Consider the following 27835-nt stretch of genomic DNA (forward strand, 5'->3'; position numbering starts at 1 on the left):
TTGGGGGGGGGGGGGACGGTGCATACAGAGGGTACCATAATGTAGCATGTAGCACAGGGGATCACCTTCACTACAGTAGCAATCTCAATAGGGCTTATTTTAGGGGGAGGGCTTATTTTAGAGGAATCTTACACAGTAAGGGGAGGGCTTATTTTCGGGATAGGTCTTATTATCGGGGAAACACGGTAGGACTTGAAGGAAACTTAGTAACTCAAGTTACTTTGCTTTAATCTCAGACCATGGAGGACTCTACAACATGACCCTTGCATATATTTGTTTTTATTCACTTAACATGTATACTATATATTTATATGTAATATATTTTTAGATATACTTGTTTTCTCCCACATTTGAACGCTCATTCCATCATTCATTACCCTTGTTGATAGTTCAACACATAATTAACAGATGCTTGTTGATTACTGACATCTTTTTCCTCCTAAGACCTATAGGGATGAGACTTCCTTGAGAGACAAGGAATCAGGAAGAAAATTAACAGTAAATCTCTCTAGAGAAAGTCACTCATATCCATAAGCAACTCTCATGAAGGATACCCCATCTCTATTGCTTTCAACACTCAACAGATACTTTTATTGCAGAGGTCTAGATGCTGGCATTTGAAGTATTTCCAACACTAAATAGCTCCATTCTCACCAGTCCCAAAAACCATTAACTTGAAGCAGCTAAGGTCTTTAACAGGTCTCAGTTTGACTGAGGCAACACCCATTCAGTGATTAAGGCTCTTTACCTAAGCACTATACCAGACAGTATAGTGGACATAGTTCCAGAAGGGGTAAGTTCAAATCCTACCTTCCTAGCCATGTGACCCTAGGCAAGTGACTTAACTTCTACCTGCCTCAGTTTCCTCAACAGTGATATAGAGATATTTACATACCTATGGTGGTTGTGATGATCAAATGAAATAAAATGTGCTAAGCACCATGCCTGACACATAGTAGGTGTAATATAAATACTTGTTCCCTTTCCTTCCACAAGGGCTTCTTGTTTTTTAGAGGACAGAGGTAATCCTTTCTCTAAATCCATCTCCCTGCTATGTAAAACTTACAGATGTTTCCTGTACATTTGGGAAGCCCAGTCAGAGGTATTCCAGCTTACTCCAAATACAGCTGGTTTCTGACCTCATTCATCTTATCCAAGTAACAGTAACATTTACCTTTACAACTATTTGCTCAGATAATACCAACTCTGTCCCAGAGGTTGAACAACAGTCTTTACATTTTTTCCTTTTTTTTAGCTCCAGGGATTGCCTCAAGTTTGTTTCTTCTCAAACCTGGCATTTCTGGTTCCAAAGCAAACTCTACAAGCTTATTAATTCCTAGCAGCTATTATTAGAAAGAAGGAAGGGAGGTAAAAAGGAAGGGAGGAAGGAAGGGAGGGAAGAAGGAAGGGAAAGATAGAGAAAGAAAGAGAGAGAGAAAGAAAGGAAAGAAAGAGAGAGAGGGAGGGAGGGAGAGTCAGGGGGAGAGAGGGGGGGGAGAGAGAGAGAGAGAGAGAGAGAGAGAGAGAGAGAGAGAGAGAGAGAGAGAGAGAGAGAGAGAGAGAGAGAGAAGGAAGAGAAGCAGAAGGGAAAAAGAAATCTGATAAAGGAAAAGGTCCCTTTAGGCCACCTAGTCAAAGCCATTCAACAAAGGGGGTCCATTCCCATTGTAACATACCAGACTAGGGGGTCATCTAGACTCTGCCCGAGGGGGAATCCATCACATTTTAAAGCTAACAGCCTACTTTTTGAGAGTTCTAATTCTTAGGGAGTTTTTGCTGACATCTGGCCTCAACTGATTCCTTGTACACATAACTTGCTGTGCCTCCATTATGCCTTCTGGGGCTAAATAGAACAAGTCTACTCTTGCATCCATATGACAGCCCTTCAAAATACTTAACATGGCTATCACTTCCTCTCTTCCTCTTCTTCCCAGGGTAACCATACCCTGTGACTTTAACCAGTCCTCACAGGCCTCAAGGCCCCTCACTCTCATCTTCTGGATGCTCTCTGCCTCCTCAATGTTCATGGCGCCCAGGACTGGAATCAAACCTACAAGTAAGACATGATAAGGGCAAAGCAGGTTTTTTCTTTTTTTGTTGTTTTTGTTTTTTTTCTTTTGCTTTTTGGAGTGGGGAAGGCAGGGCAATTGGGGTTAAGTGACTTGCCCAAGATCACACGGCTAGTAAGTGTTAAGTGTCTGAGGCCAGATTTGCACATCAGGTCCTCCTGACTCCAGGGCTGATGCTCTATTCACTGCCCTACCTAGCCGCCCCAAGTGCAGTTTTTCTTATCCAAATGACATTCCTTAAGGTTCCTTAAGTTCATAGAAATTATGTTATGGACCACTGATGACGTCTCTGTCTGCCTCAGTTTCCTCAACTGCAAATGAGGATAATAATAGCATCTTTCTCCCAGGGTTGTTGTAAGGATTGAATCAGATAATATTCATAAGGCATTTAGCACAGTATCTGGCATATAGTAGGTGCTTACTAAATCAATCCTTCATTCCTTCCTTGAAACTTTCTTTGGGGGATAGGGAACACTGCCACCTATTATTTCATCAGGATAATGAATTGATCCAACATGCCTTTGTGACATGACATGCAAACCTCCAAGTCTCATCTGAGCATCTCCTATTCCAAGACATCATCATAGAAATAAAGTTATGCTATTCTCAATTTAAATGCAGATGGATGCAGTCTTCCTGCCTGATGGTGTGGTAATTAGTCATCCTTATTTTCAGGTTCTCTCTCTTTTACTGGATGTATCAACTGTGAAACATACTATGAAAAATATCAGAAAAGGCCCCAAAGGGTACATCACAGTATAATGTCAGGGAAGAGACAAAAGTTAAAACTCTTTTCTGTCAAAGAGAACCTTCCCCAAAATCTCCTAATAAAAAAATGACAAAAACTCAGTGTTTTCCTTAAACACCCACAAGCAATTGTATATTTATATTCTATTAACATTACTTATGAATATATGTGGAATTCCATGTAGTAATCCCAACTAACTATACAATAAAACAGTCTATTAGTGGGATTTTCTCCCTACAACTTCAAATCCTGAATTTAATCTAAAAGGTCACTAATGTTTCAGACTTTTGTGAGTATGTAAAACATCCCTAGGAGGTACAAGTGGATAGAGTGCTGGGCCTAGAGTCAGGAAAACCTGAGTTCAAATCCAGTCTCAGATACTTAACTAGCTGTGTGACCCTGGGCAAGTCACTGTACCTTTTGCTTCAGTTTTCTCATCTGTCAAATGAGCTGGAGAAGGAAATGGCAAACCACTCCAGAATCTTTGCCAAGAAAACTCCAAATAGGGTCACAAGAATGGGACAAAACTCTAAATAGGGTCACAAGAGTTGGACACAACTCAACACAACAAAAATGCATAAATCTATCTGTACATATTGTAATATTTTTCTTGCCTTCTCAATGGTAGTGGTGGGAGAGAATTTGAAAATGAAAATAAAACAAAGCTGAATTCTTTAAAAAGTAACATTTCATCTCGACAGCAGGAAAAAAATCCCTGGGTTATGAAATTTAAAAAGGAATTATTAAATCACCAAGTCAAACATTCACCAAAATAATTTTTTTAAAAACAATAACAAAGATCCAAGGGTAAGAATCTCTGTCTTACTGAATAAAAAGAGGGATTGCTGAAATGTTGTCACTTGTCAACTACTTAAGGCTTTAATGGACTATAAGCTTACTCTGACTCAACAGTGTGATACATGAGCCAAAAAATCTCATGTAAACAGGCTTTATTCAGAGAGACCTAGCTTGTGTGACAAGGCATGTGATAGTTTTATAACTTGCTCTGGTTAGGCCATTTCTGGAATATGTGTTCAGTTCCAGGCAAGACATTTTAGTAAAACCAGTGAAAGAGTAGAGATCCATCAGAATGGCAAAGAACATTGATATCATGCCTTAGGAGGATGGATTAAAAGACCCAGGGGGTTTAGCCCGTGGAAGAAAAGACATAACTGCTGTCTTCAATTGGAGGAGTATATTGGAGTTCCATGGAGTATGTCTTCAATATGAAGGCTGAAAGGCTGTCAGATGAAAGAAGGTTTAGAAGATTACTTGACCCTAGATGACAAAACCAGGGTCAGTAGGTGCCAGACACAATGAGGTAGACATTGGCTTGATTTAAGGGAAAACTTCCTAATGATTGGAGCTGTCCAAAAAGAAAATGGCCAGCCTCAAACCCCATCCTTGGAGGTAGGCACTCTAGAAATGCTTATTCCCTTCCTACTTACATTCAACTACAAAAATAATTTTAACCCTAATTCCGTTTCTAACCCTAATTTCATTCTTTTCATTCTTTAGTCTGTTACAGAACACAATAAAGGTGGGATTTCTTAAACTTTTTCCTCCCAAATGTTCTGCCCTTCTTAAACTGCAACACTAGTGACCGTAAGCACTAATAATTACAATGCATTTCAGAACTTGTAATTATTCTAGGTTTATTGAAAAACAAAATTCCTATCTCCATATAATTTCTCTATACCATGACATTAGTCTTCCTGTACCAAACATGCAGAAATTATTTTATTCATTGTTAACTTACTGCACGTATCAAGTGGTGGAACTATTCAGGTCCGGTAGGCAATAGAAAAATTATACTGATCAATCACCCAACAAGCATTTATCAAGCACCTACACAAACCAAAAACGAAACAGATCCTGCCCGCAAGGAGCTTATAATCAAATGAGGGAGATGAGATGCACATATGTCAGTATATGTACAGACTATATTAAAAATGTATACAAGGTTGTTTTGGGAAGAAAGGTACTAGTATGGGGAGGGGAGGGGGATGGAGGAGGCGGCAGGAAAGGCTTCATGTGAAAGATAGTGTGGGAACTAAGTCTTAAAGAAAACTAGGGAGTGGAAATTAGGGATGGAGGTCAGTCAGGACAAAGGAAGAGAGGTGGGAGATGAAGAGTTCTATGTTCAAAACAGTGAGAAGGCAAGTATGACTAGAATAGAGCAGAGAAGGAAGGGTGTCACACTCAAATAGAAAAACATCCCTATTGAGTCCTCTAATACTGATTTAGAAACACAAATTAACATTACGTATGTTTTACTGTAGGGAAGGTAGACAGCACAGTGGATAGAGAACTGGGATGGGATTCAGGAAGACTTATCCTTCTGAGTTCAAATTTGGCCTCAGATACTTTCTAGCTGTGTGACCCCAAGCAAAGTCACTTAACCATGTTGACCTCAGTTTCCCTATCTGTAAAATGAGCTGGAAAAGGAAATAACAAACCACTCCAGCATCTTTGTCAAGAAAACCCCAAATGAGGTCATGACTCAACAACAACAATGCTGTACTATATTTTTAATTTGTTTTTATAAACATTTTCCAATTGCACTTTAATCTGGTCCCCTCTGGGGGAGTTTTAGAAAAAGTTTGAAGCCTCTGGAGCGGGGTAACCAGAAAGTGATAAAATGCGAGGAGACAGAAGTACAAGAAAGATGGCAGACTGGTAAGAGTTTTATTTGATCCTAGAGATAATAGGGAATCAGTGGAACACACGAGGAGAGGGCCAATGTGGTTAGCCCTACTATGCTTTAGGAAAATCACTTTGCAGAAGAGAGATAGGACTATGGATCACTAACATAAGCACACATTCTGGTAGGCTCCATAGCAAACCTGAAAACATGGGCGGCCACACACAGAATTACAAAAGCTAAACGGGGTCTACAGATTTTGTTTGTTTTGTTTCTTATTTTTAACTAAATGTTTAGGGGAAAACTGGCTTTCTTTGTTCATTATTTATTATTTCACTTTCTCCAAAATAGAAACTAAAAACTCTTTGATAAATGGTAAACAGACCCTTTTAAAGACAAGGGACTCTGAACTATCAACCCAGTCCTTGATCACTAATAGATTTTTCAGGAAATCACTTCACTGGCATGATTCACTTTCCTTATCTCTTAGATGTGTGAATCACTGAGGAAGACACCATTTGAGCCAACAAAATGTCATGCAACCAACAACAGGAGAGTCAACGTAAGAAATACTGTAATAACTATGATGGTGGGGGCGGCTAGGAGGCGCAGTGAATAGAGCACTGGCCCTGGAGTCAGGAGGACCTGAGTTCAAATCTGGCCTCAGACACTTAACACTTACTAGCTGTGTGATTTTGGGCAAGTCACTTAACCCCAATTGCCCTGCCTTTCCCCCTCCAAAAAAAGGCCAAACAGTAATAATGATAATTATGATGATGATGATAACAGTAATATTTCTACAGAGATTTAAGCTTTGCAAAGTTCTTTATGCAAATTAATTCATTTGATCTTTATAATAACTGTGAGGCAAATACTTGCACTCGCTTTATTATTTCCTCTGACTGACGCTGCTGTCGTTCAGTCATTTTTCAGTCATATCCTACTCTTCAGCCCCCGCCCCCCACTTGGGGTTTTTCTGACAAAGATACTGTTGTAGTTTGTTATTTTATTCTCCAGATCATTTTACAGATGAGGAAACTGAGGCAAACAGGGCTAAGCAACTTACCCAGGGTCATACAGCAAGTCTCTGAGGCTGAATCTTGAACTCAGGTCTTCCTGATTTCTGCCCCAGAACTTTCTCTACTGCACCTCCAGTGATGGAAAGAACTCTGGATCTGGAGTCAAAGGCTAGGGGTTCAAATGCTCACTATTCTATTTACAGCTTCTATGACTTATAGGCAAATCACTTCCTTCCTTTGGGCTTCATTAATAAAATGAAGTAATAAAATTCGATGAATTCACTGGATGAAATTACTAACCAATTAATAAGCATTTATTAAATGCATGCTACATTCCAGGCTGGGGAGACAAAGACAAAATTGAATTGGTTTTTGAGGAAGGAGGGGTCTAAGCATACATATAAAATACACAAAATAAATACATGGCGATTTAGAAAAGAATCATTACTTAGACTTATCTACCTTAACACCATATCTCTAGTGGAAGTCTATATGATCATCTATATAATGATATTCTGGCATGATTCTAGCATTTCACTGGTATGGAATATTTCCTGACAAAAGTCAGGAAGATTCATCTTCAAGTTAAAATCTGGTCTCAGACACTAGTTGTGTGACCCTGGGGAAGTCATTTCACCCTGTTTGCCTCAGTTTCCTCATTTGTAAAACAAGGTAAAGGAAACAGCAAGCCACTCTCCTATCTTTGACAAGAAATCCCTAAATCAAGTCATGAAGAGTCCGATTCAATTGAAATAACAATAACCAACGAGTACCATTAAGGTAGAGAGAACTTCTTTCTACACACTCTACACCCATGTTGCTCCTCCCAGGATCAAAGTAAATGATAATTATCAGTGCCGTCATCTGAAACTACTTGAAAACCCTAGTTATATGGGAACAGATAGCAATGACCCCAGACTGACAGTATCTCCTGACCTGTGAAAGTGGAAAAGGGGTTTTAACCTAAAAATGATGAAACTTCCAATTCAAGAAACTCCATCCTAAAAACACTTTCCAGGAAGTGATGAAAATAACTAAGACTTTCAACATTTTTGCTACTTGAGAACTAGGTTAAACATGCATTTAACTTCTGGTTTCCCCAGTTTGATAGTTTTTTTTTTTTTCAGTATGTTAAAATAAGTCTAAGAGGCTTAACAAATAGGGTTATCCTAGGCTCCAACAACAGGCTTCTGCCATCAGAAGCTTGGTAATTTGACAGAAAGATGAAGATGTGAGTTTAAAGAAAAATTGGTCTGGAATTTTAAAGATGTGCCCAAAGGAATCCACAAGTAAAAGTGTTTCCCAACTTAACACCAGAAGTAAGAACACACCCCTATTTAAGAGAGAAGCTCAAACAATTCCTGTTACAAATATAAACTTTAGGCAGGCAGGGACTCTTAATTCTTTGTAATTCCAAGGTCTTGCTGGTATTTAATAAATGTTTGCTGATGGACAAAATGAGCCACTCCCACTGGGGGCAGTTTATCAGGTTATGGAAATCCAAGTTCCCCTAACGATCTCGAGTCTCCTCCTAGGTTGCTAGGTGGCTCAGTGGATGGAACACTGGACCCAGAGTCAGGAAGACCTGAGTTCAGAAGTGACTTCCTAGCTGTGTGATCATGGGCAAGTCAATTAACTTCTGCCTGCCTCAGTTTCCTCAACGGTAATAAGAGGTTAAGAATGGCAACCACTTCCCTGAGTTTTTGTGAGGATTGATTGAGATGATGTTAGCACAGTGCTTAACACAGAGTAGGTGTGAAATAAAAGCTTGTTGGGGCTGCTAGGTGGCGCAGTGAGTAAAGCGCCCGGCTAGTCAGGAGGACCTGAGTTCTGTTCCAGCCTCAGACACTTAATACCCACACAAAAAAACTAGCCATGTAACCTTGGGCAAGTTACTTAACCCCAATTGCCCTCCAAAAGGCAAAAAAAAAAAATAATAAAGGCTTGTTCTCTTCCCCCTCCCCCCCTTTCTTATCCGCTAATCACAGCTCAGTTTTCTCAAAGGTAAAATGATAGACTTGGAAGAGGTGGCTTCTGAGGTCCCTTCCAACTGATCACCATGTAACCGATGAAATATGAAGGTTTTAACAGGCTTAAGTAAATTGATATTTATGTGCTAAGGTTAAGAGATCTTTAGATTTTCTAATCTAAAGTATCACACATTATATATGAATAAATGAAAAAATATCTAATAAGAACATGGTGAGCTCTAAGGACACAAATACAAAAGCAAAGGGCAGTCCCTGCCCTTAAGGTGAACTTACAATAGGAAGAAACAAGACACAAAGGAAAGGAGGGACACCATGCAATCCAGAAAATTACAGGGATGGTGGGTGGGGTCAAAGGTGAGTGGACTGACACACCCCACCCAGGAACAATGCCCAGATAATGTGACTGATCATAGTTCTGGAATCCAGAAAAGAGGGTTGGGAGCAGAGAAGGCTAGGCCCTCCAGTCATCTAGAATAGAGAGTGAAATAAAATATAGCCAGGGTTTTCCCGAAGCAATGGTAACACTGGTGCTGGAGAGGCTGTCACCAATGATGACATCTGGGATCCCAGGGCAGATTTCTCCAGGGTTTCAAGGAAGCTGGGGAAGAGGAGATGGTCATAAAGTAATACTGCAATTATCCAACAGGGCCAGAAATTCTAACTTTGATTTCAAAGTAATCTCACCCAAAAGCATAGTGCCACATTCTTTCTAAAACGATCCTCATCTTACTTGCCATTTTTCCTAGAGGACAATCCATCTTCCACCTATGGAGTGCAATTCTCCAGGCTCTTCCTTCTCACCTCCACACTCCTGAGACTTTTCCCGTTCAAGGCCCAGCTCCAAAGCCATCCTTTCATTTATTCCTGATATAGCCCCACCTGCTCCACTACACATCTACAGTATGTCTACATGCTATAGCCTCCCCCACTCTGAGTAGCATATAAGCCTCGAGGACACAAACCATCTTATTTTAAATGATGGTGATTATAATAACTAGCATTTATATAATGCCATCGGGCATCTAGGTGATGCAGGAGACACAATGCTGGCCCTGGAGTCAGGAAGACTCATCTTCCTGAGTTCAAATCTAGCCGCAGACACTTCCAACTGTGTGACCCTGGGCAAGTCACTTAACCCTGTTTGCTTCAGTTTCCTCTGCTATAAAATGAGCTGGAGAAGGAAACAGTAAACTGCTCCACTATCTCTGCGAAGAAAACCCCAACTGAAATCATGAAGAGTCGGACGCAATTCAACAACAACAGAAAAGCCTACTATGTGCCAAGTACTGTGTTAAGCGCTTAACAAATATTATCTCATTTGATCCTCACCATCAACCCTGCAAGGGAGGTGCTATTATTATCCCTATTTTACAGATGAGGAAATTGAGGCAAACACCTCAATTAAGTGATTTTCCTAGAGTCACAAACCTAGAAAGTGTCTGAGACCATATTTGAACTCAGGTTTTCCTGACTCCACAACAGTGCTCTCTATCCACTATACCACCTATATCACTTTCAAGACAAAGTTGTAGGGGATTGGTTTTTAGCAATAGCACACTACAAAAACACACATTCTGATCGAATTTCACTTATCTTCTCCAGCAGGAAATGTGAACGGCAGCATTACCGCTGTACATGGTACAGTAACTTAACCATTTCCCAATATTTAATTTATTTTTTTTCTGGTCTTCAGTGCCAAGAAATAAGACCTAGTGCTTTTTAGCTGTAGTTTCAAGTTTAGGCTAAGTATGTAAACAAAAGAGATTTGCCAAAACTGTGTGGTTAAGATTCCAAGGAAGAAACACAGAATTAAGGAGCCTTACAAATCTATGATATTTCCTGAGCCAGTGCTGAAAATAGCTCACAGGAAAGGGCTGCTGTTCAACCATATGAATGGGTCTTTTCATCAATTCCCATTTGTCAATGGACAGACACTTAAGCTAATGTACAATCACATCAGAGTTGGGTCTATGTCATAAAAACTTGGAAAAATTTGATTATCATTGCTGATTTACTCTATTAGACTTAAAAAAAAAAACCCAGCAACATAATCAGATGCAAGATGGATTTAAGGGAGATTTCTAATCTGGATTATATAAGAAAATGATACAAATTTCGAGTAAAGCCAATCTCTCCCAAAGTATTGAGTCAAAAGAAATGAACAGGTGGCTTTTGAAGGAAGAGTCAGAAGGTATTGGTTATTATGAAAAGACTGTTCAATAATTGCAGTTCATGGGAATAAAGAAGGAAGGGGATTCAGAGGCCAACTAGACCCATTCATTCTACAGATGAGGAAATTAAGGTCCTGACAATGTCCAAAAGGTCCTAGGCAATGCAGTGAGCATCTGAGGTAACATCTGACCCCAGGCCTCAACTCCCCTGCACCATGCTGCCTCTCAAATTAATCCAAATAAAGTTTCTTGATAGTGGTATGACTTCATATACTATTCACTTAAGCAAAACTTACAGTCTAGAAATACTGGCAAAGGCAGGCAACAAGCATTTGTTAGAGTGTGGGGCCTGGAGTCAGGAAAATCTCTGTTCAAATCTGACCTCAGACAGTAACTGTATGTCCCTGGGCAAGTCACTTAATTCTGTGTCCAATGACTAGGGAATGGCTTTAAGAATTCAGCTGTTTGAGGTAATTCTCCACTATAGTCTCTGTTCTGATGCATCATCATGGCTGGACAGGTTTGAGATACAGGATTTCTATATAATAAATCTTATGTATATATATTGAATTTATATACACACATATAATCCTCTGACTCAGGTGTTGGTATATAGAGAGAGATGTATGTATGTATGTAGATATATACATATTCACATTAATAGAATATGTTCATTTACAAATTTGTGTTATGTGCATGTGACTATATATTAATACATATTACATGTGTTATAATACATTTTACTGATTAACATATCAATATATAATGTAAGCCTATATTAATGTGTGCATGCCATACATATAAACATTCATATAGCTGCACACACCTATCTCGTACATGTGTTCATGTGAACATATATGTGCATGTATGTTACATGTGAGCATGTGCATGCATGATGCCTAGACCTAAGTCACTGGATCCAGTATTCAAACATCAGTCAGCAGTCTAATGTGTTTCCTGACATATAGTCAACCAGTGTCTTTGCAATTCTGTTTGATGTTTAAGATCTGAACCACTCCTCTTCAGATCACAGTATGGTGATTAAAGTTTCAGCTTCCTTTCCAAAAGGACAATAGACTCAAAGTGTTTTTAAAATGAGAACAAGGAACCGATCATAGCCCACATTTGCAAGACTGCCAGTCATACTGAGGAGATCTGAAACTGCTTTTCCCATTTAGCAAAAACAGTAAAGGGTCACTCCCCAATGCACAAACAGGTTGGATCCTCATGATTCAACTGTATGTCAGTCATTGGAAATTCAAAATCACTATTTCCCACAGAAATAATGTTATGTGGAAAAAGCAATAAAGCCAAATTGAATGTTATGTATAAGTATAATGAACAAGTTCAAGCCAACAGAGAAAAGTGGAGAAAAGACATCGTCCTCCCATCTTGGCATCAGTAGGGGGTCATGAATAAGGAATATGGTAGACCCTGCCTGACACAGGGAACATGTTCTGCTAAACTAGGTTTTTTTTTTCTCTTTCTTTTTTTAATCATTATTATAAGGGAAGCTTTTCTAGTAAGAGGGAGAGATACAATCACAAATTAATTCAACATAAATACAAGGTATAGATGATACATTTTTCAAAGCAATGTTACAAAGGATAGGTTCCCAAATCCCTAATATAGCTAGAATACTCTATTTATGCAAATTTTAAAACCCTGCAACATCAAGCCTCCAAATCACTAATAAGAAAAATGCAAATCAAAACAACTCATGAATTTTACCCTCCTAGCCACCCAATTCTGCTTTTTAAAAATACATATATGGGGGCAGCTAGGTGGCACAGTAAATACAGCACCAGCCCTGGAGTCAGGAGGACCTGGGTTCAGATCCGATCTCAGACACTTAACACAAAAAATAGCCGTGTGACCTTGGGCAAGTCACTTAACCCCAACTGCCCTCTATAAAGCAAAAACAAAAAAACCCCAAAAATACATATTATGATGCCTTTTATTTTTATAGCACACTATTTCCAAATACATCCCTCCCTCTCCCCACCCCTAACTGAGATAATCTTCCTTTTGGCCCAGAATAAGAGGCTGAAAAGACTCCATTTAGCACAACTAACCCAATATAGATTCCACCAGACAGTTGGTACAACAGTCTAGTTACCCATCAATGAAGGAAAGAAGGAGGTGAATTTTCTCTGCTCTTCTCTGGGTTTAAACATGATGATTTCTAATCAAACACTTGCTGTTTTTATCACAGGAACTGTCTCTCATAACCTTTCAGCCAGACCACATGCCTAAAAGACTCCTTATTTAACTTCCATATTTCAAGAGATTGAAAACAGTCTTGTGTGGAACTCCCCAGTGCAATTTTGGGGATTATCTTGGGAAAAGTCCAGTCACAAGAACAAAAGATATTTATCCTCTACCAGGGTGGTGGACTTGACAACAGCAACCTGCCCTGTCCTTCTCTCCACTTTCCACGACCTCAGTAAGAGCTCTAAATTAAAACACCTTTCAGCCACTCTGGCTGTTTGATGGCTTTAACCTCCTCAAACCCTTTTCATCTCCCTTCTTTCCCCACTGAGTGGACAGAATTCCACAGGTGTGGAAATTGTACCATGTCTGATGTCAGGAAGACTCTTCTACCTGAATTCAAATCCAGTCTCAGACACTAACTAGCTGAGTGACCCTGGGCAAGTCATTTAACCCTGCTTGTCTCCGTTTCTTCATCTGTAAAATGAGCCAGAAAAGAAAATTGCAAAGCACTCCAGTATCTTTGCCAAGAAAACCTCAAATTGGGGCGGGTAGGTGGCACAGTGAGTAGAGCATAGGCTCGAGTCAGGAGGACCAAACTCTACCTGAGTTCAAATCCAGCCTCAGACACTTAACACAAAACTAGCAGTGTGACCTTGGGCAAGTCACTTAACCCCAATTGCCCTCCCCTCCCCCCTACAAAAAGCAAAAAAATAAAAAATAAAGAAAACCTCAAATGGGGTCACAAAGAGGCAGATACAACTTAACAACAAAGTTAAGGCTTAGATGAAGGATTTGGGGCATGTAAAACCAACAGATCTTCCTCTTCTTCCCAGGCAGAACAATAATAGCAGCTAGCATCATACAGCATTTAGCACTTTATAAAAATTATCACATTTTATCCTTCCCAAAACCCTAGGAGGTAGATGATATTGTTATTGCCATTTTACTAATGAAGAAATTAAGGCAGGCAAAAGTTAAGTGACTTGCCCAGGGACACAACAGTCATTAAACATCTTTGGGGAGGATTAGAACTTGGGTTTTCCGGACTTTGGGTCTGCTGCTCCATCCATTGTGCCCCCTAGCTGTTCCTTGTCACTTTCTATTTACTTGGGGTATGTTTTGTAGGAGCATCAGCCATGGTACTGTGGACAGAGAGGTGGCCTGAAGGCCAGAAGGACACGGACTGGTCATGTGACCCTTCACAGGTTCCCAGACTATCAGTGCTCCAGGCAACATGGAAGATGGTGGAGGAAGTTTCTTCATCAGGAGTTACCGACATGGGTGAAACTGCCTATGCACATGAATGAATATATCTCTACCTATAGATATGGATCTAATACACAGATCTATTAACAGAAGGAAGGCACTGGAATTAAGAGGGGTTGGGGAAGGCTTTCTGTAGAAGGTGGGATTTTAGCTGGGCCTTAGAGGAAACTGATAGCTATACCTACAGATTATCTATAGAGATATAAATATAACTATAAATATATATAGCTCTAACTATATATATATCTATATCAATATAGATTATAAAGATATAAGATATCTATGTAGATCTAGAAATAGAAATATATCTATATCTACCTACATCTATAAAAATTGAAATAGGCTACACAGTTAGGTAATATATGTCTATATATAAAATATATCTATAGAGATATAATTACATATAAATATAACTATAGATATAGACTACATAGATAATAGATCTGTATCTAGATATTTATATCCACAGAGATATATATATAGAGAGAGAGATAACTACAGGGTGTCCCTAAAGTTTGGACACATAGGAAATCTCATCAACTATGCATATTTTCAAAAGATGAAATTAATGAAATTTTCAACAACATCTTAGTTAATTAGCATAAATGAGATTCCACATGAAGACATGAGACAATACATAGGAAATCTCATTCATTAATTAAATTAATTTCATTAATATGGAAAATAGTCCCCAATAGCTAATGTCAGCTTTTATTCCATATGAAATTGTCATGGCTAAAATTTATGCTAATTAAATAAAATGTTGAAAATTTCATTCATTTCTTGAAAATGTGCATAGTTAATTAGATTTCCTATGTGTCCAGACTTTAGGGACACCTTCTATCTATAACTACATAGAGATATAGGCTATATATAAGATATATAGATCTATCTACAGATAAGATATAGAAATATATGTATGTGTGTCTCTATATGTGTGTGTGTGTGGAGAGAGGTGGAGAGGTTTCCTTTAAAGCACAACTAAAATCCTACCTTTCACTCCCTCTTAATTCTGCTGCTTTCCCTCTGTTAATTATTTCCTATTTATTTTATATATAGATTTTTTTGTCTGTATTTGTGAGCAGTTTCTCCCATTAAATTGCAAGGTCCTTGAGGACAAGGACTGTCTTTTGCCTCTTTTTTTAATCCCCAGCACTTAACATAGTGCCTGGAATATAACAGGTGCTTAGTAAATGCTTACAGATTGATATACATACACACATAGCCTGGCATGTAAGTGATAATGTATAATTCTGGGTTCAATCTGGAAAAGTTTCTGTATTTGGAATCAGGAAACATCTTTTAAATACTGGCTCTGCAGTAGTTCATTACTTCTGTAACTTGGAACAAGTAATTTCATCTATTAAGGCCTCAGTTTCTTCACCTATAAAGTGTGAGGGGGAGCCTGGGTCGGCTCCAGTCATCTTGATGCTTGTCTTGCCATTGGACTCAGTCAATCATCACCTCATAATGTCATTGGTCATCTCCAAGAAGGAAGGAGGACCAGCACCACCAATAACAGGAGGGCATTGGATGAGATGGGCTCTGAGGTCCCCTCCATCTCTAAAGCTTTCTACAAGCCTTCCATCCTGGGATTTTGTATGATTCACAGAACTGGCAGTTCTGATTTCCATGTGAGGAAACCATGGGAAGAAGAGAAAGAGTATCCCCAGGCTTCGGTGAAGAAGCCATCTCAATGACAGGCAGGATGCTGAAAGCCTCAAGCAAGAGGACACCAATTACCATTAGAGAATTCATTAAATAAACATGGCCCTGTTGGGCCCCAAGCTGCACTCCAGGACTTGTCATCAGTTCAAACCACAGCCCTTTTTAATTTCCAAAGAAGTCATTAGATAATCAGGAGACCACCCCCCTCCAAATAGATTAACAGACAGACTTTCCACTTAGGTTGTCCAGAAATTGGGTCACAATGATAAGAATCGTAGAGTTTTGTTTCATCAGCAAGAATATTTTTATTTAAGTTGCTGATGTCCCTGACTATTTTTTATTAAAAGAACTCCACAGAGAAAGCAAGGAGGGGTGAAGATGTGGGTACAAATCTTGCCTCTGATGCTTATTCCCTATGTGACCCAGGAGCAAATCAGTTCATTGCCCTTCTACAAAATGAAAGGCTTGAACTAGATGCTCTCTGCAAATGAGATAATATCTATAAAGCACTTTGCACAGGGGCAAGCACACAGTAGGTGCCTAGTAAATGTTCCTTCCCTCCTCTTGTTCTCCCCTTGCAGCTCCGCCCCTGGGGCCTTATAAAGCTCTATGATGATGGTGTATTACTCCAAATATGATCAATGTCACAGAATCACAGGACACCAGAGTTGGAGGAGACCTTGGGCCACTTCTAGACCAACCCACAGGGGACCTGATCCCCTTCTATGACAATCCCAACTAGGAGTCACCCACCAAATTTAACTGTCTTTCTCTGCCATTCTTTCAGTCTCCCCCTCTTTTTAGCTGTTTCTTATGCAGATGACTAAGAGCACAGCAGCCCTGCTGCCCCCCATTCTATACTTGTTACTCACTTAACTGACAAAAGAAAGTAAAAAAATAACAACAATAATAGCTAACATTTATATTGTGCCTAAGTGCTTTAGAAATACGTTTTCATTTGATCCTTATAACCATTCTGGGAAGCAGGTGTTATTATTATCCCTATTTTGCAGATGAGAAACTGAGGCAAATAGTGCAATTATTATCCTCATTTTAATAATTATTAATAATGATACATTTACATTTTATCTCACTGGATTCTCACAACCACCCTGGGAGGTAAGTGCCCCTACCCTTTTAATTATAATAATATTAATAGTAAACATTTAGGTGTAGCTAGGTAGTACAGTGGATAGAGTACTGGCCCTGGAATCAGGAGGACCTGAGTTCAAATTTGGTCTAAGACATCTGACAACTACTAGCTGCATGACCCTGGGCAAGTCACTTCACCCTCGTTAAAAGTTTAAAAAAAAGAGCAAAGAATAGCTAAAATTTATATAGCACTTATTTTATGCTAGGCACTGTACTAAGTGCTATTATTATGCCCATTTTAATCATGATATGATAATAATCATAATAGCTAGTGCTAAGTGTTTAAAAATTTTTATTTCATTTTATCTTCACAACAACCCAGGGAAGTGAGTGCTACTATTATCCCCACTTTACAGATGAGGAAACAGAGGCAAACTGAGGTTAAGTGACCTGCCCTGGGTCACACATCTAGGGTCTAAGGTTAGATCTGAACTAATGTCTTGAAAATTCTAGCTCCATAGCCTGCCAAGCCTTAAGGAGAAGCTGAGGCACTATCCACCAAACACAACAGCCATGGGAATGTTCCTCCTAAAGGATCTTTAAGCCCTGCTCCACCATTCTATAGGTGAAAACACTTTGGTTCATCTAAGTGACTTGTCCAGAGTCACAGAGCGAAATTTCAGAGGAAGGATTAGAACTCAAGTCCTTTGATCCTAAATCCAAAGCCAGCTCTAAATCAGAACATTTTGACCACTCTCTCTTCCTCTCCCTACCAGAAATGGGACTCAATCCTGGGCTCTAATACATCAGCTTTTACTCTATCACCCTGTTGACGGCTCAGCATGCCATACTCTTTTCCAACTCTAGATTCTTTATATGGACTGTCTTTACCTAGTGAGGAGAGGAAGAGGGACTATCTTGCTTAATAGGCAACTAGGTGGCTGGGAGGATAGAGCTTTGGACCTACAGTCAGGAAGATCTGAATCCAAATCTGGCCTCAGATGCTAGCTGGGTGACCTTGGCCCTGTCACTCAGCCTGTCTGTGCATCAGTTTCCCCATATGTAAAATGAGAATATTAAAAGCACCTACCTCACACAGTTGTGGAGATCACGAGATTAATGTTTGTAAAAAATATATACTTTGCAAACCTTGAAGCTATAAAAGAAAAATACTAATATACTATAAAATACTAGCTATTATTATTGCTTCTATGTATATTCCTAGTGCTTAACACAGTGTCTGATGCAAAGTGAGAGCATAAATGTAGTTTTTTTCCCCCATATAGTCAGTCATTCTATCCCATGCCATCTCAACCACTTTTCAGTAATCTGGTCTCTAAAACTTGTGAAGCCATGTATGTTGTATGTATTGTGAGACCATAGGGGCTTTGCTGGATGGTATGGAGGGTCTTTTTTTTTCTCCACATAGAAAGGATTACACAATTAATTACTGTACTAACAACCCACATTAGAAACACCTCGGGCTGAGGATGGAGATACAAGCCGGTAATCCTCACTACTGGGGAGGCTAAGGCTGATGGATTCCTTGCAGCTCAGGAGTTCTGAGCAGCGTGGGGTTAAGCTGGTCAGGCACCTAAACAAGGGGCAGCAGCAATATGGCAGGATCCTGATGAGAAGGCGGGAGGCAGGAGGAGGGAGCACCAGGCTGCCTAAGAAGGGACAAGAGATCAGGAGTGGGATTGGCTGGGGGGTGGGGGAGCTAAGCTGGGGTGACCCAGTCTTAAAGACAAATGAAAAGAACCAATTTAGCATTAAAAAAAAACTGTCAAGATCGAAAAACAATGCAAGAAATACTATTAACAGCTGCCCTTTTGATGAATGATAACACTAAAAAACCCCACCCAATCTGGGGATGCATTCCTCCTGGGCTTTCCAGACACGGAGGACTCTTTCATATCGTTTCAATTTCAAAATGGAATAATACCTGTAGAAATGCAGCAGTAAGGCAAGGAACAGTGAAGCCTTGGGAAATACTGTCTCAATAACCAACAACAAGAGTAGATGTACCCATGCATCTCAGCTTCTCCTCCAGGGTCAGAACCACAAGCACTTCAATGTTGGGGAGGAGGGGCGAGGGACAGGGCTTTAGTGGGAAGGATGAGATAGATGTTTGAGCTGTTGGTGGCTAAGGCATGGCCATTTCATCATACCAGGCACAGAGCGGGGATTTCTTAATCATTTTGGGTGTCATGTCTGGTGAAGCCTTCTCGGAATCATGTTTTTAAAAACACAAAGTAAAGCATGAGGATTTCAATGGAAACCAATCACAATGAAATGTGGTTATTAAAATATTTTTTAAAATCAAGTTCACAGGGGCGGCCAGGTGGCACAGCTAGTAAGAGCACCGACTTCAGTGTCAAGATAACCTGGGGATCGAATCCAGGCTCCAACACTTAGCACCCACCCAGAAACACCTAGCCATGTAACCTTGAGCAAGTTACTTAACCCCAATCGCTTAGGGGCGGCCAGGTGGCTCAGCGAGTAAGAGCACCGGCTCCAGTGTTGGGATGACCTGGATCAAATCCGGGCTCAGATACTTAGCACCTTGAGCAAGTTACTTAACCCTGATTGCTTTAAAAAAAAAAAATCAAGTTCACAGGCCCCAGACTAAGAGCCCCTCCACCACTAAGGCAAAGAGACAACTGTTTTCTCTACCAGTGTGTAACATCCACAGAGGGTAATCCCAGATGCTGGACTTATCTCTCCCTACTTAGGGTCTGCTACCACACAAACATGGCAATTTCCCATATAGCGATTTCATTCTGGGGGTAGAGAGCTATATACATAGCTGACTTCTTCAGGGAAAACAGACAGACAGAAGGGGTAATGAATTAGTGATATTGAAAAAAGAATACATTTAATTAAAAACTCAAATCTCTCTAAGATATTCCATGGTTGACCTTGTTTTATTGTATTTTTATTTATTTTTAAATACTTCCCAGTTACATTTTAATCTGATTTAGGCTGTTCCCGGGAAAGTCCCACATTTTGACTATTTCTGTGTAGTACACAGAGAGTTGAACTTAAGAGCCCAGAACACATGGGGTTCAAATCCCATTTCAGACACTGAGAAGTCTGTAGCCCTAGGAGAAACATTTACCCTGTTTGGTGCCTCTGATTTTTCATTGGTAAGATGAGGGAGCTAAACCCAATGGCGCTTAGTGGGTCTAAATCTCTGATTCTACAGTCATAAATGGCTCACACTTTGCTGTGATAATGTACCCACCAAATCACAAATCACCAACTTACTGAATCATGTTGTATGTGGAAGACACCTTGAGCTTACAGGGTCCCTCCCCTTTGCCTAACACACACATTGCATTTCAAACAACAATAAAGTCAATCATGAAAATAATGAAAAGCAGCCATGCCCCCACGTGCTGGATTCAGGAAGACCTGAGTTCAAGGCCGGTCTCTGACAAAAAACTATGCCAAGCAACTCAGTTACAGATAAAGTGCTGCTCTGCTTTGGCAGGGAGAGTTTCTTCACCCACAAAATAGTTCCTGTCTCTGTCATTCTCTCCCCCCAAACAAAAACTCCAAACCCTAAATTCTCATAAAAGTCATGTTGTTCTAACAGATAAGCTTTGGAATCAAGAAGACCTGAGTTCAAATATTGCCTCTGAACACTTAACTGTGTGCAAGTCACTTAACCTCCTTTTGTCTCAGTTTCCTAATGGAGATAATAGTACTTACCTCACAGGGGTGTAGAGGATCTAATGAGATAATATTTCTAAAAGTACTCACCATAGCCCATAGTAGGTGTTTTATAAATGTTTATTCCCTTCCTGATCCTACTTACATTCAATTGCAAAAATCACTTTAACCACCTGTGTAATAGCTCACCAGACAGCAAATTAAAAAAAGGTCCCTACACCATTTATATCCAAGATCAATTCAGCACAAAGATAAAATAAAATGACCAGAATAACAATAATAACAGTTAATTGAAGGTCATTTTTTTTTTACCTGGAATGCAGAGGTCCTGGTGCTTGCTGGAGTTGGCTAACTGATGTCACATATGGATCTTCTATCTCGTAAACATTTGCATCACTGTCTTCCATGGTGTTAGGATTTTGCCGCTCAGAACCCGGAGTTCTCCGTGTAGCCAAGGTAAATGGCAAATTCTCATATGCTGGGGTTTCCTCATAGCGACCTATGTTTTCATACTCTGGGGCACAGTCACTTGCTCCAGAATCAAAAGGCATTGATGGTGTTTCCCTGGAGAGCATCTGGTCGTCCAAAGATTCCGCCTTAGGAGGGTTCGGGAGGTCCCCCTGACTACGATACACCCTCCGCTTCTTGTGCGTTTCTGCAGAATGTGCTTTAGCTGGTCTGCTCCTCTTTTCATCGACCTGCTGACTGTCATCAATTCCTCTGCCTTCCCTACTGGAAGGACGACTTGGGGCCGTCTCTCCAACCTGGCTACTCTTTGACAAAAACCTCTGAAAGTCACTCTTCATGAAACAGATGGACAATTTCATGTTAAGCAACTTCTTCAAGGAATTTTTCTTTTGAGGGTCTTTACAAGGTTTATTGCATCTATCCATGTCCACAGCTGACAATGACTTGGCTCTAGGCTTAGTGAGGGAAGGGAAGGGCACACTGTTAGAAGACAGATTGGCAGACTTTAAAGATTCTGGGTTCCCCGGAAAGGGCAGAATAGGATGAGGTAATTTCCATACTGGTTTTTCTGCAGTTTTAATAAGTTTTGGCATGTCAAAGGAAGATGACATGCCATGCTCTTTGGTGGCCAAATGCCTAAGACAAGATTTGTCCAACATTCCCTCTGAGCTTCTCTCTTCATCAGAAGGGTAGGCACTATTTTCTAAGAGTTCTTCAGAGGCGGCTTTCTTAAGACGTCCAGCCGCTGGCAAACTGTGCCTCTGAGGTTTTTTGGGGGCAATTTTTATGGGACTTTCATCACTGATGGTAGGCTCCTTATCACTTTTAGATAGAGAGCTGTGCAGGGAATTGGGGCCAGGCAAATGTTGGTTGTAAGTCGGCTTTAGCTGTGTCGGCAGACTCATCGACTGCTCATTACATTTCATAAAATTAGCCCTTTTGTCCACATGTGGCAATACATTACTGTCAGCTACTATGTTACCTTCAGGATGGAAGCTAAAATCTGCAGGTGGACAATCTTCGACTCTTTCCACCTTGTGAGAAGTCTGGGGAGACACAGCATTCTGGTAAATGGCTACATCTTGGCCTTCAGAAGCTGTCAGATTTGTGCATTTTATGATCCCAGAGTCTGAAGTCAATTCGCTCTTGCCTCCCAGTTCTTCTTTTTCATCAGGTTCATGGTCACAGAAAACACTGGTCCCCAGAAGAGTGATTTTATTTGTTTTTTTCACATGTTGTTCCATAGGAGAGGAAGAGTCACCCTGAGAATTACTCAGCAAATCATTGCTTTCACCTGGAGCATCCACATATGCTTGACGCATCAGACGAGCAGTCCGGGGCATTCTGGGCTTTGGGGTCGAAAGGCTTTTGTTACATGGTGCCAAGGGTTTTCCTGAGGGAGCAACTTCCTCAACTTCTGATTTCTGACTCTCTCCCTCTAGAAACTGAACACTGCTCACTGGATCACTTTCCACGGCTTCCTGGTCAGATGAGCAAACACCATTAATGCTGACTTCTGGACAATCTTGACTGGTCTCAAGGATTTGGATCCCATCTGTAGGAAACTTCACATAGCAGTTACTGGTCTGTGGAACTTCATCAAAACCAGAGAGAGACTGTGATAACGCTGCAATCTCGATGTTGAACTGGTCATTGGCATCACAGCTGCCATCCATTTCCAGGCTGTTGGTATGTTTGTGCTTCAATGGGGAAGTTGTAGAGGAGGACCCAATGGGTGTTAAAAAAACGTCTTTCAGTTTCTCTTCCAGAAGGCTGGCTTTTAAAACTACTTGGTTCCTATTTCCCACTTTTTCACTTTGAGCATCACACTTTTTCTTAGCTTTTGGAACTGACAGAGGGTCCCCAATGTTGATGTTTTCTAAATTTTCAAGTGTTTCAAGATGCTCTAAAACGATGTGTTTGACACATGAATTGTCTCCATTCCCACAATTATGAATACGCTCGGCATTCAATGAACACACTGGTAGGATATAAGGAGTTCTCTTGTCATCTCCATTCTGACATTTAAGCCTGTCTGAGTGTTCCAATGATTCTTGCTTATGTTCCTCCAGGGGAACTAGGTTTTTCCCAGATGGGGACAGCCTGGTGTCAGGAATTGGTGAGCCCTTTGGGACTTTTGGCTTGGGGGCTATGGCAGGTTTTGAGGACTTCGTTGAAAGGAGGATATTAGAAACCACAACATCTGGTTTGGGTGCCACGGGAGGTGGTACAGGTTTACTTCCTACCAAAAACTTGGGCTTGGGAGCCAGGGGCGGCTTCTTAGTTTCTAGAAAGAAAGAAAGTAAGTTTTAATAAAAGTGCTAAAAGTACTTTACAAACATTAATTCTTGTGTGTCCCCACAGCTCTGAGATCCATGCTGTATATTATCCCCATTTTACTGATAAGGAAACTGAGGCTGAGCGAGGGGAAATCAATAGGTTAGCCAACAAACATTTATTAAGCACTGTACTCAGTACTAGGGATAAAGACAGGCAAAAGACAGACCCCACCCTTGAGGAGCTTACAGTCTAACGGGGAAGGTGATGTGGAAACAACTAGCTACAAACAAGCTACATACAGGATAAAGAAGAAATAATCAACAGAAGGGAAGCCTTAGATCAGACCAGCAAGCCTCTGAGGCCAGAGGCCACTCTGCTCTTCCCGATTTCAAGCCCAGAACTCTATGCAAGGCGTCACTTTGCTGCCTCTTCTGAGGCAGACAGAGCATCCTTCCTCCCAAGATGTCGGGATCAGAGTCCTAGAGATATAATATAACTTTAGAGGTAATCTAGTCGAACCCACTCATTTTACCCCTAGAAATCAAAAGACCAGCCCAATGTCACATAGTTAGAAAGTATATGACCGGTAGGTGGCACAGTGGCTAGAGCACCAGCCCTGGAGTCTGGAAGACCTGAGTTCAAATCCAAAGACATATAAACTGATGCTGAATGAGGAGAGCAGAACCAGGAGAAATTTGTACATAATTACAGACACATTGTATGTGTGACAACTAACTTTGATAGACTGGGCTCCTCTCAGCAATGCAAGGTTATAAAGACAACTCCAAAAGACTCATGATAGAAAGGGACATCCACATCCAGAGAAAGAACTACTGAATGCAGATCGAAGCAAACTGCTTGCTGTCTCTTTTTTTTTTGTTTGTTTTATTTCTTCTTTCTCATTGTTCACTCCATTGGCTATAATCCTACTTTATAACTTGAATAATGTTTAATGTAAAGGTATTTGTAGATCCTATATTTGATTGCATGATGCCATGGGGAGAGGGGGAGAAAATTTGAAACTCAAGGGATTGTGGAACACAGTTATAAATTAAAAGTAAATAAATAAATTTTTTAAAAAAGAATGTCAGGGGCGGCCAGGTAGCACAGTGAGTAAGAGCACCTGCCTCAGAGTGGGGATGACCTGGGATCGAATCCAGGCTCAGACACTTAGCACCCACCCAGAAACACCTGGCCATGTAACCCTGAGCAAGTTACTTAACCCCAATTGCTTTAAAAAAAAAAAAAAGAATGTCAGCTCCTAGCAGGGACTGTCTTACTTCTCTGGCACAATCCCAAGGGCATGCCTAGCACCATACAGTTAGTAAAGGCTTCAGAAATGTTTTATTCATTCAATCACAAAGCAGGACTTAATCTAGGTCAAACCACCAAAGCACAAAATGACAGAAAATGAAATTTTCTAGCATTCTGATTTCCCAAAACAGTTCTTTCTTATCAACAGCCTAAGTATTGTGCTCCTGTTCATTCATGACATTCATCAATAAAATTGTGGCTAAATTCTCTTAACAGACATTTCCATCACCCTGACAACCTTTTAACTTTCAAAAGTATAAAGAGAAAATGCTATCCACCTCCAGAGAAGGAACTGATGGAGTCTGAACATAGATTGAAGCAGACTATTTTCATTTTGGGGGGTGTTTCTTGTGTCTTCTTTTTCCTTTTGTTCTATTTCTTCTTTCACAACATGACTAATGTGGAAATATTTTACATGATGCACATGTGTAACCTTTATCAGATTGTTTACCATCTTGGAGGGGCAGGGGGTGGAAGAAAAATTTGGAGGTCAAAATCTTTCCAAAAAATAAATGGTGAAAAAGTCTTTACATGTAATCAGAAAAAATAAAATGCTATTAAATAAAAAAAAAAGTTGGCATAACTTGAATTTTTTTTAAATATTAAGAAATGAATTTTTCCCACTAAACTGAAAATTCATTTTTGATTTTCAATTTATGTTCAATGCAGTATATATACCTATAACCATGGTGTATTAACACATTAACCATAACTTCCAATTCAGCAAATCTTCGTGAACAGCCTTGATTTTAAGCTCCTGAGGGCAAAGCCAATGTCTGATTTTATCACCAGTGTAGACTATAGAAGGCCCTTACACAGACTGAATTTGAATTATGAATTCTATAAAAGTTATTAAACAACAAATTGTCTTGAGCTGCTAGAATTAAGTAGATCTTGTAGAAACTTACAACACACCAGGAAATCACTGTGTAAGGCAGGTTTTTTCCTCAGATACAATAACTGAAGTATAGCCACTGATCACCACTGCCAACTACCATCAAATCAACTGGATTCCACCAACCAACATGCATTTATTAAGTGTTTATGGGGAGTCAGGCATTGTATTTCCTTTGTGCTAAGGATGATCACCCCAACTCCTTGAGGGTAAAAACCCCAGGTTAGCTTATCCTCCTTTTTACCTCCCACAGTAATAAACCGGTCACCAAAAAGTCCATGATTGCTACCAGTTAAAAACAACAACACTCTCAGACTATTTTAGTGGCCTTCAGCTGCTGATTTTCTTTCTGAGAAAAGGAAATCAGTTATCATATGCTAGAAGAAGTATATAGAATATTGGGCTGAGAGTAAAAAAATTGAATGTTCAAACACCCCCTTTGACAATTATTTGGCCCTGGACAAGTATTTCTAAATATCTCCTGCTAGACTTGGAGACTAAATAATAGACATTACATGTTAGTCAAGAGAATTCTCACATCAGGGTTACATTCAGCAAATCTCAGACCAAAGTCTAGCCATGGTCTATAGCAGAAGTGAGAAATGGAACAAGCATTTATTAAGTGCCTAATATGTGTCTAAGAACTTTACAAATGTTTTATCATTTAATCCTCACAACAGCGCTATATTGCTCAGTTGTTTTCCAGTCATGTTCAACTCTCCATGACCCCATTTAGAGTCTTCTTGGCAAAGATACTGGAGTGGTTTGCCATTTCCTTCTCCAGCTCATTTTACAGATGAGGAAACCTAGGTAAACATAGTTAAGTGACTTGCCCAGGGTCATAACAGCTAGCAAGTATCTGAGGTTGCATTTGAACTCAGTTCTACCTGACTCCAGGTTCAGCGCTTTATCCACTGTGCCACCTGCCTGCCCCCAACAACCTTAGGATGTAGGTGCTATTATGATCCCTATTTTACACTTGAGGAAACTGAGGCAGGAAGATGTTAGGTGGCTTGCCCAGGGTCTCACAGCAAGTAAATATCCAAGGTCTTATTTGAATTCAGTTTTTCCTGACTCCAGGCCAGAGCTCTTATCCAATGCACTTAGCTATTTAAAGAAACAAGGGGAGGAAGAATATTGTCCTTTTCTTTCTCAAGTCAACCAAGAATCCACGTGCTTAAGAAAAGTAGCCAAATACTAGATGATGCTTCACTCAATCTAGCTGCTTTATCAAATGCAAGGGAAGCCATTAATTATTTGCAAAATAACTTCATAAGAGTTTCCAAAGTCAGCTTTAAAAATATATATAAATATGTAAATATAAGCATACAAACATTAAACATATAATAAAAAATAAATAACATGAATGTATATTGCAGACACATACATATTATGTAGACACGTGTTTATAAATATATGTACACATGCACCTATGCACATATATACACATACATATAAATACTTAAATGTGCATGTGCATACACATATGTATGCATATGTGTCTTGGTGTGCTGTGTGTCTATATATTGCATGTAGATGTACATGCATAACATGTGTGTGCACATGCATATATAAATATATTGCATTGTATATTTTATATATGCATATATACAGCATTATTTATATTCTTCATAAAAAACTCAGGAAAGCTATCAAAAGCAATGGGCTGAAGCTGAACAACGATTTGCCCTGGAGTCAAAGACCCTGGAATCACACCACCTGTGATGCTTACTCCTATCTGACTCTGACTGGGTCTTAGTCTCCTCAGCTGTAAAAGGGAATTGGTCTCTAAGACCCTTTCTGGCTCTCCAGTGAAGAATCAAATGTTTTCCTAATCAGCTCAGGGGATACTCTTGTCAAGGTACTTTCAGCCACCTACCAAAAGTCCTAGGACCCTTTTTCCCCCTTCTACTCACCCCTCACCAGAGATAAAGAAATCTGAAAGACAAAGTCATGTTCCACCAACAAATATTAACAGCTAAGGACATACACTGTGCCAGGCAGCAGTAATACAAAAATAAAATATGACCCTGGTCTAAAGCTCCTGGTTTATGGAGGGATGTGTTGAAAGAACAAGGAGGTTGGGGGAGAATGAGACAGTGCAAAGGGCTAGGGCAAGTATGAAGACAAAGAAAACACTTCCACTGAGGGTTTCATGATGGAGGTGGCACCTAACTTGGACCTTTAACAGAATAGGGAGAAAAATTAAGTGATAGACACCATGTAAGGCACTAAGAATATGAAGAGCGGGAACCCTCAAGATCCTTCAAATCTATGCAAAGACACAATATGGACATATGTAAATTTAAATAAAATAT

At 40.0% G+C, this 27835-nt stretch overlaps 1 protein-coding gene across 1 annotated transcript in view; it reads right to left on the reverse strand.

Annotated features, from left to right (window-relative positions):
- FGD6 (FYVE, RhoGEF and PH domain containing 6) overlaps window positions 1–27835 on the reverse strand; it is a 180385-nt gene that overhangs the window by 146928 nt on the left and 5622 nt on the right. Inside the window, exon 2 of the mRNA XM_069095179.1 lies at window positions 20873–23315. Within this exon, the coding sequence (XP_068951280.1) occupies window positions 20873–23315 (2443 nt within the window). The remainder of the gene's footprint in view (window positions 1–20872; window positions 23316–27835) is intronic.

This window comes from Petaurus breviceps, unplaced genomic scaffold (assembly GCF_028583685.1).
Source record: "Petaurus breviceps papuanus isolate PSGF00001 unplaced genomic scaffold, PetGlider_PUasm1.0 225, whole genome shotgun sequence".
Classification (NCBI taxonomy): domain Eukaryota; kingdom Metazoa; phylum Chordata; class Mammalia; order Diprotodontia; family Petauridae; genus Petaurus; species Petaurus breviceps.